The sequence below is a fragment of the Pelodiscus sinensis genome, chromosome 1 (assembly GCF_049634645.1).
Source record: "Pelodiscus sinensis isolate JC-2024 chromosome 1, ASM4963464v1, whole genome shotgun sequence".
Lineage (NCBI taxonomy): Eukaryota > Metazoa > Chordata > Testudines > Trionychidae > Pelodiscus > Pelodiscus sinensis.
In genome coordinates this window covers 92,927,917-92,945,236 of record NC_134711.1, presented here as the reverse complement: position 1 = coordinate 92,945,236, position 17,320 = coordinate 92,927,917, and the positions used below count along the sequence as shown (strand labels likewise).

General features: G+C 48.5%; 1 protein-coding gene across 2 annotated transcripts in view; it reads right to left on the bottom strand.

The window, feature by feature from the left end:
• Nucleotides 1-6,881: 6,881 nt before the first annotated feature.
• The window catches only part of IL2RB (interleukin 2 receptor subunit beta), a 28,101-nt gene continuing 17,662 nt past the window's right edge, over nucleotides 6,882-17,320 (bottom strand). For both annotated transcript variants that reach the window (XM_014571457.3, XM_075937558.1), the window contains 3 exons: nucleotides 15,728-15,839; nucleotides 12,479-12,563; nucleotides 6,882-11,699 (listed from right to left, as the gene is read on the bottom strand). In XM_014571457.3, the coding sequence (XP_014426943.2) occupies nucleotides 10,785-11,699; nucleotides 12,479-12,563; nucleotides 15,728-15,839 (1,112 nt within the window). In that variant the 3' untranslated portion in view covers nucleotides 6,882-10,784. The remainder of the gene's footprint in view (nucleotides 11,700-12,478; nucleotides 12,564-15,727; nucleotides 15,840-17,320) is intronic.

The following is a 17,320-nucleotide window of genomic DNA, read 5'->3' as shown; positions in this document are numbered from 1 at the left end:
AAGACAAGAAAACATTTCTACCCCCGTCGGGGTGACCCATTATAACTTAAAATACTGCCTAAGATCTGTTAGGGGAACCGGTTACAGCTAGTTCCTTACCACTTCCATGGGCGAGTGAGCTATAACTTTACGAGAACAAGGGTGCTTCATCGGTACTCGTGACCTTCCACTCCCTGGAATTACCTCTAGAGTTGCTAGCCCTCCCCAACAGTGGCATGCCTCAGTTTCCCTCTTGTACCACAGATCAGGCTTAATGTGTGAAGCTATAATGCTTCTCCTTAGCACAAGGGGTTGGTTAGTTATTGTTCCAGCAAGCAAAAAGCTTTTCTTTTCCTGAAAAGAATCATATACAGTGTTACTTATTAAGACTATAGTAATAATAATATTGACATTAAATTTTGTTAAATGGCCACTTATAAATATTTTGTTTGTATTTGGACAATTTACTTGAGAGGACAGGTGTTTTATATTCCTTTGAAATAGCCAGGCAGCCTGTATTCACATATAATGTTGGATTTGAAAGCAAGCCAAAAGTGTTATCAACTCAGCCTTGAACAGAGACATAGGGTACGTCTACACTACAGTGCTAGTTCGAACTAACTTAGTTCGAATTAGTTAATTAAGCTAATTCGAACTAACACGTCTAGAACTAAAAACTAGTTTGAATTAGCGTTTTGCTAATTCGAACTAGCAAGTCCACATTGAGTGGACTCTGAACAGGGCTTAAGGATGGCCAGAAGCAGTGCCGGCAGGGCATCAGAGGAGGACGTAGAGCGTGGAGATGCTGTCTCAGGCTAGCCGAGGGCTGCGCTTAAAGGGTCCCGACCCCCACCCTGGACAGACAGTTCTCAGGGGTTCCCCGCTTACAAACCAGTCCTGGCTTGGAGTGCCCGAAGTACCCACACTGGGCACATCACAGCACTCGGCCATCAGACCGGCTGCACTTGCCGCAGGCTGCCATCTGGGGAGAGGGGACAATCGGGGGGCTGCAGGAGAGCTTCCACCCCCAGAAGCCCGCAGAGCCAGCCCAGTCCTCCCCATCGGGGGCTCGTGCCCCATTCCTCCCTCACCTCCTTCCACTTACCCTTCCCTAGCCCCCCTTCTTATTGATGTACAAAATAAAGGACACGTGTGTTCAAAAATAGAAACTCTGTTTATTTAACAAAACTCGGGGAAACTGGGAAAAGGAGGTGGGAGAGGGGAAGAGAGAGGCTGGGAGAGGGGAGGGGGAAAACTGGGAGGAGGGAGCTGAAAGGGGGAAGCAAGGGAAAGGAGGGGGTGGGGAAACTGAAGGATCAGGGGTGGGGGTCTCGCCGGGCCGACCGCCTCCCAGTACGGCGAGGGAGGGGGCCTCGGCGTCCCCGGGGGGATGGGGTGGAGGGTGCGGAGGTTGAGGTGGGGGGTGTGGACATTGAGGAAGAGGTTGTGGGGGTTGAGGAGGGAGAGGTGGGAGGGGGAGCAGGAGTGGGAGGAGGGACAGCAGTTGGGGGGACAGCTGGTGCAGGATCAGCACGGGGCACCATGCTCTGCAGCAGGAGCTGCAGGTTGGTGCTCAGCCCTTGGAGCTCAGACAGCAGCTCGTGGCGGACCTGCAGGTCTTCCCGCATCCACGACCGTAGTGTGCGGTGCACGGCTTGCAGGGCCCCAAGGTGCTGGTCCCAGTATTCCTGCTCCGTGCTGGCAGTCCGGAGCAGGCTGCGGGTGCGGTAGCATGTCCCGGGCGGGGTGGTGCGCCCTGCACAAGCAGCTGGTGCAGCTGTAGAGAAAGAAGAGAAGTGGTCAGTTCTCCCTGGGGATGCAGAGGATGATGCCCAGCCCCCTCCCCAACTCCGCAACGTGAGGGTGACCATGTCCTGCACCGTCACAGCCGCTGTGCTTGTACAGAGGCCATGGTCAGGATGTCTGGCTCTCCCCGGGACTGGGAGCTGCCCCAAGACCGCACCCATGTCCCTGTGCCATGTATAGTGTGGCCGGGGCAGCGGGGGGAAGGGGAGATGTCCCCTGCCTCCGTGTAGAGGGGACATGTGAAGGGAAATCATCCTGCTGGGTCCTGCCCCGGGGTCGGGAGCATGTCACGTCTCTTTGCACAAGCATGTGCCTATTGGGCAATGGCCCCTGGGTGTCACGCAGCTGGAGCCACCTGCCCAAGGGTGGCATGGCACGTGCTCGCACGTGCACAGGTGTCTGCGTGATCCGTGGAAGGCATGGCCCACGCGCGCGGTCCCTGGTCTCCCTCCCACCTCCCCCCCGAACTACTTAATTCAAACTACTTACCTGGTACGGTCTCCCTGGACGACGCTGCTGGCGGTGACCCTTCTGGTGTGCCCAGGTCAGGGCCCTCTGGTCCCAGCTCGATGTCCCCCGGGCTGGCACGGACCGCCCTGCCCCCCAAGACTTGGTGGAGGGCAGTGAAGTAGGGGCAGGTGGCAGCCCCTGCAGTGGCGCCGCCTCTTGTGGCCCTGGCGTACGCCTGGCGCAGCTTTTTAATTTTAATGCGCACCTGCTCCTGGGTGCGCCTGTGTCCCCTGGTGGCCATGGCGGCTGCTATGCACCCATAGACGGCCGCATTCCTCCTCCTAGTGCGGAGATCATGGACGTTGGGGGCCTGCCCCCAAACCTCAATGAGGTCCATGACCTCCGCACTAGTCCAGGAGGCCGCGCGCCGTCTACGGCCCCTGGCTGGCCCCTGGGTGCTGGGGGACTGGGCAGGGGACGTGTCACTCGCACTGGCCGCCTGGCTCATGGTGGGGCCACTGGTTCGGGGCAGAGACTCCTGGCAGGGCTGGCTGACTCTAGTGCCGTCTGGCCAGAGTCTACCCCTTTAAGGGCCCGGGGCTGGGGGAGAGGAGAAGAGTTTTCCTGGTTGTGCCCAGAGAGGCCACCAGGGGGAACCTGGGAAGGGCTAGACTCCCACTAGTTCGAACTAAAGGGCTACACAGCCCTTAGTTCGAACTAGCTAGTTCGAACTAGGCGTTAGTCCTCGTAAAATGAGGTTTACCTAGTTCGAACTAAGCGCTCCGTTAGTTCGAATTAAGTTCGAACTAACGGAGCGCTAGTGTAGCGCCTAGGAAAGTTAGTTCGAACTAACGTCCGTTAGTTCGAACTAACTTTGTAGTGTAGACATACCCATAGTGAAGTTTCAGGGTTTGGATTCTTAAAACAAAGATTTGTTTTCTTAAAGAGTAAATTTAACCTTAAGGATTGAATGTATAGATTTCATTCTTTTATACAGTTAACCAGTTAAGTGTCAATAGAATTCCTTATTTTCCTTTTGCAGATTTAACAAAAGAGTCTGTGGCCAAATAGTAAATTTGATTGTTTCTTTGCCTGGATTATTGAAAAAGGCTGCAAGAAACAAGGAGTCACTTTTTAAAGCAGGTTTCCCTTCATATATTACAACAATCGCTTAATTCCTTCTTATGATCTGTCCTGATTCTTGCTAAATGACCTTTTCCCAATGACACAGGTTTGTTCAGTATCAATTTGGTAAGGAGGATGGGCTTTTCCATTAGCCCCCACACCTCCTAATTCTTTTCAATAGGTAAATCCAAATGTGTATTATTGCAGTCAGCTATTACTAATTTTAAACTTCTCAGTATAGGGTTTTCATAACATCCATGCTGCAGCAGTTGATCTATGCTGCTGACTCTGGGGTGGATCACTCGACCATGCTCTGTAAGGAGATTTATGTTGCAGAATGTGTCTCCTTGTTAGGGCAGATTTAGCTTCTAGTGATTACATCTTCAAGTTCAATTCCCACTAGTTGGCTTTTAGGGTGGCTTTTAGGTTACGTCCTCCCACGCCCTCAAGCTAATTATAACAGTGTGTGAGGGAAAGGTTTTAACTGTTTTTTTTTTTTCTGGATGGCCCCCACTTGTGCGTTGTGAAACATCCTTGGGTAGCCTGTGATTCCAGCCAGAAAGGCTGTAGTTATCTATTCGCTAACAAGGGCTTGAGAATCTCCTAAAGTTGCTTGGCAGCCCTTTCCTATTCCTGCATTGTGTTCTGTGTATATGTTTCCAACCAAAATGCCTAGGGCCAATATGGCTTGATGGTCGGCAGGCATTCCTTCCTTGAGAATTTGGAGGAATACTTCCCACAAGCTGTTAAGTCTATTCCAAAACTCAGTGTTTTGCTTTGGATTGGACAGATTTGTAACTAGAGCCCGTTCTTCCAAAGGGAAGATCTGATACCTTTCAATTATCTTCTGTGCCTCCTCTCTATCTTCAGTAATGTGTGGTAAGGGCCCATATAGGGCTGGGCATAGAGAGGAGTAGAGGGGGTAATGTTGGGCCAAATTCCCCTCTAAGCTTGGGAGAGGCTGTGCACTTGCGTGTAAGTTACATTTCTCACTGCAGGGTGGATTTTTGCTTTTCTGAGCTTCAATCTCATCCCTCAGGGCTTTAATTTCTTTCTCTGTCAATCTGTCAAATGCTTACAGGTCCTTGGACCATGATGCACGTACATGTAGTACGCAGGGGTGCCTTTCAGCGGTCTGGGGGTGGGGGTATGCTTAGACTGATCCCCATCCATTTTAGTCATTCAGGGGAGTATCCTGTCCACTCCCAGTCCATTCAGTGGCTTATAGGAAACTAAATCTACACACTCCAAAGAAGGGGTCTGCTGGGTCTAAAGTGTCAGACCTTATCAGCAGCTCATGAAATAAGGGGAGACGTCACTCCCTCACATATCTGCTCGGTCTCGAGGTTCGGCTGACCCCCCTTTCGTTCAGAACTCCCTTGTGGGAGAGCCCTGGTGCGGCTGGAATCAGCTTGCTTTTCAGAGACCTGGGCAGCGGCATTCACACTCCACTCATTACATTCACACTCAGCATGCTTTTCACACAGAAATTTTCCCACTTTTAGATGCATCTCTCATTATGGACCTCGTCCATATTTGGGGTGGCAAACAACACGTTTCCCCCCAGAACCACAGCAGTTCCCAGCACTGCATAAACCTAGGTGCCTTATGTCCGGACGCAATACAACCTTCTTCCCGTACCCAGGGCGGCACCACCAATACCACAGCAGTTCCCAGCACTGCATAAACTTAGGCCTACTTGGGGATAACAAAACAACCTCCCCGGAACCGTTTTGCGTCTGACCTTGTTGCAGATTCAAGAAGTTCGGATGGCGTGAGCCCACAAGAAGCAGATGACCCTACAGGCAGTCCTCCTCCACACCCCAGTAGAGATTTCAAAAGGTCTCTTACCTCTCATTTGGCGCCATGGGAGTGAAGGGGGATGGTCTGCAGCCTCTGTCGCGGTCTTCAATCGGGCGTTGCAATCCGAGTCACAGCACCAAATTGTGGAAGAAAACATTGTCTTCACTCTGAGTTTGTAAGCAACCAGTAGCCAGAGGCAGTTTTATTACGAGCTGCAGCAAGGGAAAAACTGGTTCGGACAGGGGGGAAGTCCCCCCCCTCACCGAGGCAGATCTTCGAATACAAGCAATTATGAAGCAGTTTATATACTGTCTATTAAATATAATAACAATAACAATTAGTCTCCTTCCCATTACAAACACCAATGGCTAACAGTTATTTAGTTCCACCCAGATGCTCCTTATCTCAAGGTCCCTACCAGAGTCAGCATTCTATCCTTATCTCCGTATGGAGGCGAGAGGCGAAGGCAGCGTCTAATTACAGATCTCGCGTTGTCAGGCCACAGACTTAGCCTGACTCTTGCTCTCTTGTTAACAAGACCAAGATGGCTGCACACAAATTCCCTTATTCCCTTTTCCTGCCTCCACACTATGTAGTTTTTAGGCGCTAATAGACTATCTGTTGTTTTCCAGTTTTTCCAGTTACATACATATTCGGCTTTCTCTTTGATACTTATCTACCCTCTGCCTCTTTCTGTCGTCCCCCCCCCCCCTTTCACTTTCTCCCTTATTTATTTTGGTTCTGGACATCTAACACTCTGGTCATCTGAAGAAGAGGGCTGTGCCCATGAAAGCTCGTGATACCATCTACATGTTTTGTTAGTCTTTAAACTGCTACCAGACTATTTGTTGTTTTTAAAGTTTTTCCTGTTACAGACTAACTCGACCACCCCTCTGAAGCTTTTAAATTACAAGATCATCCATCCTCCCTTCTAAAACACAATTGCCACACCTTTGTGGATAGTCTTCATAGAGATGCCAAGTACTGAATCCAGGCTATGTCTACACTATAGGTTATATTGGCAGAGTTTGACCTGGTCTACACTACATTGGAAGGTTGAAATAAGATATGCAACTCCAGCTACATAAATTACGTAGCTGGAGTTTAAGTATCTGATATCACGTTTCCGTGCTGTCCACACAGCAGAAGGCCGATGGGAGCAAATGTTCCCGTCAGCTTCCCTTACTCCTCCATGAGACACAGTACTCCCAGTGCTGATGGAGGAACTCTTTGAGTTAGATCTAGCTGCGGATTTATACTAGAATCCCAGAAGATTGACCATGGCAGCATCGATCTACTGCCTAGTGAAAACATACCCTTTGTTCTGCAAGGGGTGTGAGTAAGCCACCCCCCAAGTGACACAGATTTCACCAACATAAGCACCAGTGTGGACAGCGTTACGCCAGGAGGTGGTTTTATTATGCCAAAAGGAGAGTTCTGTCCCGTCAGGATAGAGGATCTTCACCAGGTATGTGACAGCGGCACCGTAGCATCAGGGCAGTGGAACTGCAGCGGTGCTGTATCTGTAGACACTAATCTAATCTAAGCAATCTGAGTACCACATTTATCACTGTGGTATCTCTGAATAAACCAAGAAAACAGACTCCAAAGCAAATCTGACGTCAAAGCAGTGTGCCATCAAGGCTGAATTTGGCCTGAATTTTCACTTTCCTATGGGCTGGGTGTGGGGGGGAGGTGTGTGTGTGTGTGTGTGTGTGCGCGTGCGCGTGCGCACTGGCTGTTGTGCAGCTCTCTTTAGGTCAGAAATAAGGTACTTTGGTAGGGATGTCAGGGTAGCATGTGTGTAAACCTGCATTACTACTGTGTTATACTTCTGCTTAAGATAGAGGGCTCTTTCTCCAAGACGGCTGTCCCGGCACTTTTCACTGGTGCTGGAGTTGAATCTGATAAGGAAACTAGAGTGGATGGACACCACCCTGTTGCAAGTTTTGTGGATTTGTATAGACTACATTTTGATCCATCTGGGACCCTGAGACCTTCATGGCACTTCCAAAAAGTCTTCATGTCTTAGCAGAGAAGGGTCGTGAAGAAACTGGCAATGCCATTTCTGCTCCACAGCTCAGCTAATCACACATCTGCAGCAACTTCAGACCACATGACCTGGCTTCCTGGAATAAAGGTCCAGTTATCATCAGATCTTACACTGAGCACTTCCTGCCACAGCACGTCACACATTCACACCCCAGAGTGGCTGCTGTCTCACCTCCGGCAGCTTACATGCTTGAAAGCTGTCAGCATTTTCAGAAATGGGAAAATACTTAGTTGACCAAGTGATTCTTGGTGGCCTGCAGCAGTTTTGCTGACAGTGATACTTCCTGAGTCAAACTGCAGTGAATCGAAGTGACTAGGTTCTAAAATCCATCTTATATTATTTTCACCCTCCCTGTCACTGTCTGTGACTGAGGGTTAATTCCCCTGAAATATCTTCCCCTTCCCCTGAAGCTGCTATCAAATTACACAGCTGTCTCTGACTGAAAACTATTCCTTCTGATGCCTTCTCCTGATGCCAAATCCCTGAACCCTGAACTCCAGTACCTGATTGTCTCTGAGAGTTTATCACTATCTGATCCTTAAATTTGCTGTCCAAAGGTCTAATTCAAAGCCTGTTGAAGTCAATGGGAGTCTTGCCATTCTTTTAATAGAGTCATAGGGCAGCCAGAAGGGACCACTACTAGTCTGACTTCTTGAACATCCACCAACACCACCCAGCCAGCCACACATTAAACCCAGCAACTGAAATGGGACTGAAGGATTGCAGACCATAGGAGACTAGCTTCGGACCAGCTGTCCATGAGTGAAGCGCAGTCCCTTAAATCACCCCCTTCTGCTCCCCGACCCCAATCTACCAATGCCCAACAGCCTTTGGCTAAAGGCAAAACGCCTTTCTGTCCCCTGCACCCATTGTCTAGGCAGCAGACTATCTGTGACTGAGAGCTAACCCCCTTATGCCCTCTTCCTAATCCCTGACCTGTGATCAAGAACTCACTTCCATCCAAGCAGTAGCATTTGTTAATACGCAAGTTCCCACGACAAATGGCAATGAAAACCATGCTATTTTGAAAAACGGGCTCTTGATTGGTATTTTATTGACAAAAAAGGCAGTTTTTAAAATTCATTTTAGCAGCAAGAATGATTAAGAAGCTTATGAAGAAATACATAGGAACTGCTATGGGATCATTGGCCATTTAAGCTAGCATCCAGCCCAGCGGTGCTCACTCTTTCTGTTGCATCTTGCGAACTTCCCATGGCACAGTACATACAGTGGGAAGCCTTCTCCTCACTCAGCTGGGAAGTATTTGTCCCTTCTTTATCCCCTGTGTCTCTGAGATGGTAGGACGACCAGCATCCTGAGACATGCGCAGTGGTTTGGAGAAAGTGACACAGGAAAAGGCTGGCTCCCTGCAACATTCGCAATGCTAACTAGGCCAAGCTCCATTCTATTGCAGTATCAGCAGCACTTTCGTGACAAAATCAAACACAATGGACACTCATTTATCTGACCAGCACAGCATTCCATTTCAGAACTCAAGAGAATGAAAACTGTGTGAGTAAGTTTGGTGCGGAAACATGAGTCCCAGGACAAAGGAGGAGACTTAACACTCACGTGGAAAAGGGGAGCATTGAACTTGGGGTGAATCTCAGACAGTTGACAGATGGACACCATGGAACCAAGCTGAACAGCCTTCCTTCTACCCCTAGCTTCCCTTTATTTCAGCACTTCTGCCTCCAATCGGTAAATATGGAGACGGTGCAAAATGCTATCCAAACTGTTTTTTAGTCAAACAGATGGACTGAATTTTGGTTTTAAGCAAAGGTAATGATCTGTAGTCATTTATGGAGGTGATTTATCTGCCCTAGCTGCTAATTGGGCAATTGTTCCTCTCAAGCAATGGAAAGAATGGGGATGACCAACAGACGGTTTCCCCTTCATGCAGGATGTGGGATGGATTCCTCTGCAATCGTCTTAGCAGAGTTAAAGGAAAGAGTTTTGGTCTGCAGGGCAGAGAAGCTTTTGATTTCATGAAAAGATTGCAGCAAGAATGGGAAATGTTGTGCTCTGTTTTATGCTAGCGTCTCTCTTGCTTCCTCACGCCCCACTATTTGGGGGAATTTTCACCCAGTGTTTTTTTGCTGATAATAACAATTTTTTTTATCACATCCCTTGCATGAGTTGACTCATTTCTGGCTTTCAATTGTCTTTGAAGACCCAAGCCCAGACTCAGATATCTGATTAGGACCAAGCTGATTAAAACATTCACTTCATACAAAGTGGAGTGGGAAGGGTGCAGGAAATGAACTAAACCCTGGGACAATCAATAAGGACCACCCTCAACACCTTCCATCACCCCTATCCCCAGCAGCACCCAGCACTCACAAGTAGCTCGCCACTCACCTTCTCAAGTATTTCTATTCCCCTGTAGATGCTTGCATGCCCTGTAAGTTGGTACATGAGGGATGGAAAGTTTGGCCTGAGAGTTTGATACTATCTTCACCCTGTATTGCAGAACAATCCAATTTCTCTCTCCTTTGCTCTATGTACTTTCACAGTTGTGATGCCCCTTTCTGGCTACCTCAATTTCATCTCTATTCGTTGGTCTACTAGTTTATGTATCTAGTTCTCCTTCCATGGTGTCCATCAAGTCACACTATCTACCAAGCTGTCAGCTTATCCAGGGAAATGTTATCTGTGCCACACAACCCATCCATGCAGTCATCCCTCTTCCTGAGCATCCCTTTTTCTAAATTCTCATCCCTCCATTCATTCATACACACCCCATTCAAAACTGAGCTTTACTTTCCCTTCAGGTTATAGATTTGGGTCATGCTTTTTCCACATGCTGCTAAAGCTCCCACTCCCTTGCAATACGACAGTGGTTCTCAAAGGGTATGTCTACACTACCCCGCTAGTTCAAACTAGCGGGGTAACGTAGGCATACCGCACTTGCAAATGAAGCCCGGGATTTGAATTTCCCGGGCTTCATTTGCATAAGCGGGGAGCCGCCATTTTTAAAACCCCGCTCGTTCGAACCCCGTGCAGCGCGGCTACACGGGGCACGAACTAGGTAGTTCGAACTAGGCTTCCTAGTTCGAACTACTGTCACTCCTCATTCCACGAGGAGTAACGGTAGTTCGAACTAGGAGGGTAGTGTAGACATACCCAAACTGTTGTACTGGTGACTCCTCCCACAGCAAGCCTCTGAGTGTAACCTCCCCTTATAAATTAAAAACACTTTTTTAATAATAAGAACTATTATAAATGCCAGAGGTGAAGTGCAGTTTGTGATCCCCCCCAGGTAATAATCTTGCAAGCCCCTGAGAACTCACGACCAATGTTCCCTCTAATTTTTTCTATCCACATGCAGAATACATTTCTTTATGCACACTGAGGCATGCGCTGATGTGTACCACCAATAGAAACACATGCTGCTGGCTCTAGGCACTGTGGGCGCTCTACTACTCAGCTGGGCAGCATTTGATTCTCTCCTGGGTGGCCACCCAAGCTCTCAGAATTCCTGCACTAGTGAAAAGTACAAGGGTCTTTTTCCATGTTAGTCAAAAGATAGGTCCCGTTGGGTTCGTGGAAACTGATGTTCAACTTCTTATTCTCTCAGACAGGCAAGTTTATCTGTTTGTCCGTCCCTCCTTCCAGAGAAGGCCTGCAGCTCACAGGATTCAGAAGGCAGCTCGTAGATGGAACAATGGCTGTATTGGCTTTGGAGCTCACTCAAAGATAGGTAGGCCCCAGCGTTTGGGACCTGGCTGAAGGAAGCAGTCCTGTGGAGATCATCCACTTGACCTTGCTGCAGAGTCATGGGCTGGGAAAACGGAGAACTAGCCATAGTAGTAGTAGTGGGACTGATTTGAGGGTCTGCATCCCCAACCTCTTCTGTGGTTTGAATGCCATCATTGTCATGCAGCCCAGGGAGATCAGAGAGGACCGTGCCAGGCTCCTGTTGGAATTCAGAGACCTGTAAAACTGTGACATTCCCATTCACCTTCTCATCCTGTTTCAGTTCCAAAACTGGGGAGGGGCAGTTGGGTGACGAAAGAGCCTCAGGCAGTGCTGCAAGCCCATTGGTTGCGCTCTGTGTCTCTCCCACAAACAAACTGTTTTGGAAACCTTGGTTCCCTTGGGTGCAATGAAGAAATCTGGAGGAGAACAGTGGCAGGTCATCTTCTAGCATGCAGAGATCCGGGGAGGAGAGTGTTCCATAGGAATCACCATCGTCACTGCCACTGGCCTTCCGGGTGAAGGGCTCGTAGGTGAAATACACCTGGCAGGGCTCAACGTCATAGGAGTCAGGGAGGTGAAAAAAGAAGTAGCCTTGGTTGGTGAAGCAGCTGGAGAGTGAGTTCCTGCTGGTTTCTGTGGGGGCGCTGGAGGTGAGAAAGGCCTTTTGAAGGAGAAACTGGGATTCCCGATTCTCCTTCTGAACAATCTCTAGCTCTGAGATCTCTGGGGAGGTGCTGCTCACACTGAAGAGAGACGTGGAAAAAGGGGAGGAGAACCACTTCTGAAGAGGAAAAGGTAGAGTGTGGGGGGGGGGAGACACAGAAGAGAGATTGTTACATTCAAAGCAGCAACAATATAACATTCTCACAACAAAGACACAGGCCTGGGGTCTCTCTTCCAGAATGCCTGTGGTGGATACATGCCTGACATCTCCCATACAGAATACACACCTTTGTCGTCACTCCTCTGGGATCTCTAGGTCCCTAAGGTCAGATCCCAACTCAAACTCCAAAGCATTTTAAAATAAGGAGCTTCCTCAAGAATCTTGCCTGTGTTATTTCCATTGGGAAAGAGAGAAGGGGATACTACAGGGAAGGAGAAAGACAGTGTGACAGAGAAAAAGAAAGGAATTGAAGGGAGAGAGAGGGAGAAATGATAAATGGCAGGAGGAAAGGCTAGAGGAAATGAAGGAGAAGGTATAGAAGCAGGGTGGGATGGACTCCAAGAGTCTTGGGCTGTCCCTCTGCTCCTGTGTGCTCTCTTAGCCCCTCCTGTCAGCAGAGCAAGATGCTGAGGTTTGGTGGTTTGCATGTTCTCGGTTCTGTATTTAGAGATGCAGTAGCCAAATGGCAGTTTTAAAAGGTCAGAAATAAAACTAAAGCAAATCCCCCAACAGCCAGTGCTGGAGGGGCCAGTGATGCACGCACACACCCCATCTGGGAGCTAGACATCCTTCCCATCCATCTGCAGCGCGAGGGCCGTAGCCAGACCTCTCCTTCCTTCCCTGTGTGTTCTTCTGACACCCTCCCACAAACACCCCGCCTTCCCTGATCCCCGTACCTGAACATCACCTCTGTGCACAGTGCTCAGTGGGGGGAAGAACTTGTCTGGGTCTGGAATATAAATCTTCAGCACCTTCTTAAGCCTTCACCAGAAAAAGAGAGAGAGAAGTGAATGTGAGCTGAAGACACTCCACGGGTATGTCTAGACTGCATCCCACTGTTGGCAGAAGGATGCAGATTAGGCAGGTCGACATTGCAAACGAGGCAGGGATTTAAATATCCCGCGTCTAATTTGCATTAAAATGGCCGCCGTGTTTTGTCGACTCAGCACTTTGTCGGTTAAAAAGCGGCAGTCTAGAGGGGGATCTGTCGAGAAAGCAAGCCTTTTTCGACAGATCCCGTGGCTTTTTACCGACAAAGTGTTGAGTTGGCAAAATGCGGCGGCCATTTTAATGCAAATTAGGCACGGGATATTTACATCCCTGCCTCATTTGCAACGTCGACCTGCCTAATCTGCATCCCTCTGCCGACACAGGATACCCCAGGAGCCTGACTCTGTGCTCACTGGCACCAGTGTAAATGAAGAGTAACTTCACTGAAGTCACTGGAGCTACACTGGTGTAATAACAGTGTAAGTGAAGGAGAACCAAGCTCTAGGGTTCTTTATTCCCACACCGCTGCCATCGCCAGTAGCCTTAGCAAATCTTCACACTTGCTGATGGGCGCAGGAGGGACACAGAGATGGAGAGAGAAGATGGCGTAGAAAAAGTTATTTCCCTCAGCCCTAACCCCAGATCTGATAATGCCACCATTCACCTACATCCTTGCCTGCCTCTCCCTGGCCTGCCAATTCCTTTCATTAGCCACTATGCTGGAAGGGTCACCATCTGTGGTCAAAATTTCCGGCATGGTTTCCAGGGCCTGGTTGCCAGGGGCAGACTGTGCCTCACTTGCTTGCCATCCCAGCCATGCAAAGATTGCCGTGCTGCCATGAAATGGCAAAACCACCTTTCTCTGCCTTGTCATCAGGATTCAGCCTGGCAATGTGTGGCATTCACACGACAGTGCCGCCTCACGATGCCTTGCACCATCGTGACAGAACAAGCTACACTGGGGCACAGGGATTGCCAGACCATTCCAGTTCCAAGTCATCAAGTCTGCTTTTCTGTCTCTGAAAGGTGGGACTGCATGCAGTCCAAGCACTGCCCAGTGCTAAATCCTTCAGAAGCCTAAAAGTCTCCCGATGCACCTTTACTGTGCAATGATCTACTGTGAGGGACATTCCTCCTGAGCCCCATCAGCCTGGGCTCTGAAGCAGGAAGATTTGATCGTCCTTGTACACTTACACTAGCATGTATCGCTGCGGATGCTATTTTCATTCCTGCATGTCTAACCCTTTCTGCACAGCATTATCCTGCATCATTGAATTCCATGGGCTAATTATACAATTGAGGGAAGAGGATTAGCTATGTTTATATATGATGTAAATGGATTGCTCCTTTGCCCTTGCATTATGACACGTGGTAAACAGGAGAGGCTGGATGGTTTCAGTTCTCATAAATATTATATAATCCTATAATCTCTCTTCCTTTGCCATTGAAATATACGCCCCGTGCAAGCCATCTTTATATGGAAGCACCTTTCCCATCCCCGATATATGGATTGCTTTTCCCTGTGCCTTTAGCTATTCTGCAGGGTCCGTCTCTGAAACTAAAACAGAAGCCACTTTCCATTTCCGTGATGTTGCCAGGCTGTTCTCTACATTATTATGCTGGATGCCTTTCTGCGGCACATTCAAGACTGATTAAGAACAATATTAGCACAGCAGTGCTGGGAAGGAAGAGGTTTAATTCAGCATCCCACCAAAATATTGTAGCAGGGGCCTGTCCCAGGAACTATAATCAGAGGGTGAAATCCAAACCACGTGGAGTGGGACTGCATGCAGTCCAAGTACTGCCCAAGTCCCACTGTAGCCCTGTTTTGAGAGATTAAAAAGTGCATAGGCCTTGTTCTGCTTCTTCTATACAAAAGTGAATTTCAGCAAGAGGCATTTGGGTACTTAATTCCTACTGGTTTTGATAGGACTTGGGTGCCAAAATTCATTTAAAATCTGACCCAAAGAGAAAGTGTCCTATGGCTATTTGTTGATCTTGGTGATGCTATGACATCATGCTGTATCACAGCATCGTGGTGCGAACTCTGAATTCCCTCATGGTCAGGAGAATTCATCCGACAAGAGAATTCCTGCAGCACTGGGAATGACTTGGATCCAAATCAGACTAAGGGGCTATGTCTAGATCGGCCAGTTTTTCTGGAAAATCAGCCGCTTTTCCAGAAAAACTTGCCAGCTGTCTACACTGGCCGCTTGAATTTCCACAAGAACACTGATGATCTCATGTAAGATTGTCCGTGTTCTTGCGGAAATACTATGCTGCTCCCGTTCAGGCAAAAGTCCCTTTTGAGCAAAGCTTTTGCTCAAAAAGGCCAGTGTAGACAGCTCAGATTTGTTTTCTGCAAAAAAGCACCAATCTAGATGCTCTGTTCCAAAAATGCTTTCAACGGAAAACTTTTCCGTTAAAAGCATTTCCGGAAAATCATGCCAATCTAGACGCAGCCAGGGACTTTAGCCTCCCAGGGGTAGCCTTGTCAGAGACAGTAGGGTTGCCAGATGGTTTCAACAGAAATACCGGACGCACTTGACATTACATCACAATCTACATTACATCTTATTTAGAAAATAGTGGACATTTGTATTTTCTCATTTATTTTTTCTCAGTTAGTTTGTTTCCCTGAACAGAAAGCTCAAATACTGGACTGTCCAGTTCAAAACTGCATACCTGGCAACCCTAGGCTATGTCTAGACTGCAGGCTTCTTTCGAAAGAGGCTCTTTCGAAAGCATCTTTCGAAAGAGCCTCTTTCGAAAGATCGCGTCTAGACTGCAGGCAGATCTTTCAAAAGAGAAATCCGCTTTTTCGAAAGAGAGCACCCAGCGAGTCTGGATGCTCTCTTTCAAAGACGGCCTCTTAACATTGAAGAACGCCTTCTTTCGAAAGAGGAACTTTCGAAAGAAGGCGTTCTTCCTCGTGAAATGAGGTTTACCGCCATCGAAAGAAAAGCCGCGTTCTTTCGAAATTATTTCGAAAGAACGCGGCTTGAGTCTGGACGCAGGGGAAGTTTTTTTGGGAAAAGGCTACTTTTCCCGAAAAAACCCGAGTCTGGACACGGCCCTAGAGACAGAGAATGAAGACAGAAAGATACACAGGGCCTGGGACAGGACTGAAGAGGACCATTCAAGTCTTTTTTTACCATTTCATTGGCTGTGAGTTGACGATGAAGAAGATGATGACAAGGAGGAGGATGGTGCAGGTGGTCCCTACAAGGACTGGCATTGTAAGCTGGATGTCCCCCAAGGGAAGTACTGCAAAAGGAAAGAAAGAGTTACTAGAACAAGGCAGCCAAAACAGAAGAAGTGGGAACCCCAGTCACTCCAGCTGGGTTTCATTTTACTTCTTGACACCCCGGTCAGATAAGTGGATGACTGACCATACATCATGCCTTTGGCAATAGGAACAGATCTGAGCACCCCCTGACCCGGCCTTACAATGCACCTCACCATTTCACCTGCATCCTTCCTCTTCTACACTTGTCCTGGACTGCCACACAACTCCAATGACTATACATTTCATCCCTGACCTACGGCCCCTTGCTGTCCTCTCTTTTACACAGCTGTACCAAGCCACGTGCGCTCTGTCCTGATCACTACTTTCCTTCTTCATCTTATGTCCCCTCTATCCATGCCCTCGGATTGGACTTGCTAAACCCCCTGTAATAGAGGGAAGGATACAGAGGAGAGAAGAGGGAGAGGAAAGGGAAACACCTTTGCAGAATTTTCGATCTCATGTCCTTGAGAAGTTTCTAAGATCCCTTTGTTTCCTCTCCTGGTAACTTTGGCTCCCAGTTGCCACGACAACTGGTTGTAGCTGGATTATGACGCCATATGCTGTCAAAATTTGATTGCCACAGCAACAAAGTGCCCCTTCCAAACATAGCTCCTCTGTTTATAGCACTACCCTGCTCAGCAGGGATGGGGGGGAATGAACCCGAGAGCTGCCTACTTCCGTGAAGAAACTAAAAATAAAAGGAGCTGGGGACTCACCAAACACCATTGCTGGAGATGGCATTTGCCAAGGCTACAAGCTGTGCAGGCTTCTGACTGTCCTGGACAGCTGGGTGATCCATAGCCCTGCTCTGCCCTGCCCATGGGGGACTTCTGGAGTAACAGAAACTGTTTAGGCAGCTAACTTCCATGGATTTCAATAGGCATTAGGCACCTAAGGACATTTAGACATCTGGCCCCACGGCCCACGGATTTTCAGTGAGACTTAAGCTCTGAAAGGCTCATATCACATTTGAAAATGGGAATTGGCTCCTAAGTTTACAAGGACCCTGTTGAAAATGTTCTCCAGGTCTCTTGCTCTACAGGCCAGGAAGCTGCTCTGCCACAATAAGTGAGGGAGCCCCTAGAAGAGTCTGTGACTGGAATCCTGGCCCCGCTGAAACATAGCATTCACTCTGGGGCTCTTGTCCTCTGGACCAGTAGGCCCCACTCAGGGTTTAGGATTATAGGAAAGGCCTCCACTCAAGCTATTTCCCAGTCTTTTATAGTTCTATTTGTGCATCCCTCCACACCCCTACTTTTCCTGCTCCCACATAACTCCAAGGCTTGTTCTCCCCTTTCCTCTGTGTGTCTCTCCCAGGGCCAGGCAACCCAGGTGAACACTTAGAGTGCCAGCATTGGGCTCAGGAAGCTGTTTTTGTTGCCAGCCATGCCATTGTGGGTATCTAAGGGGCTGGGTATCGCTATCAGTCAGTTAGATATAACAGTGAAGTGAGAGCCCA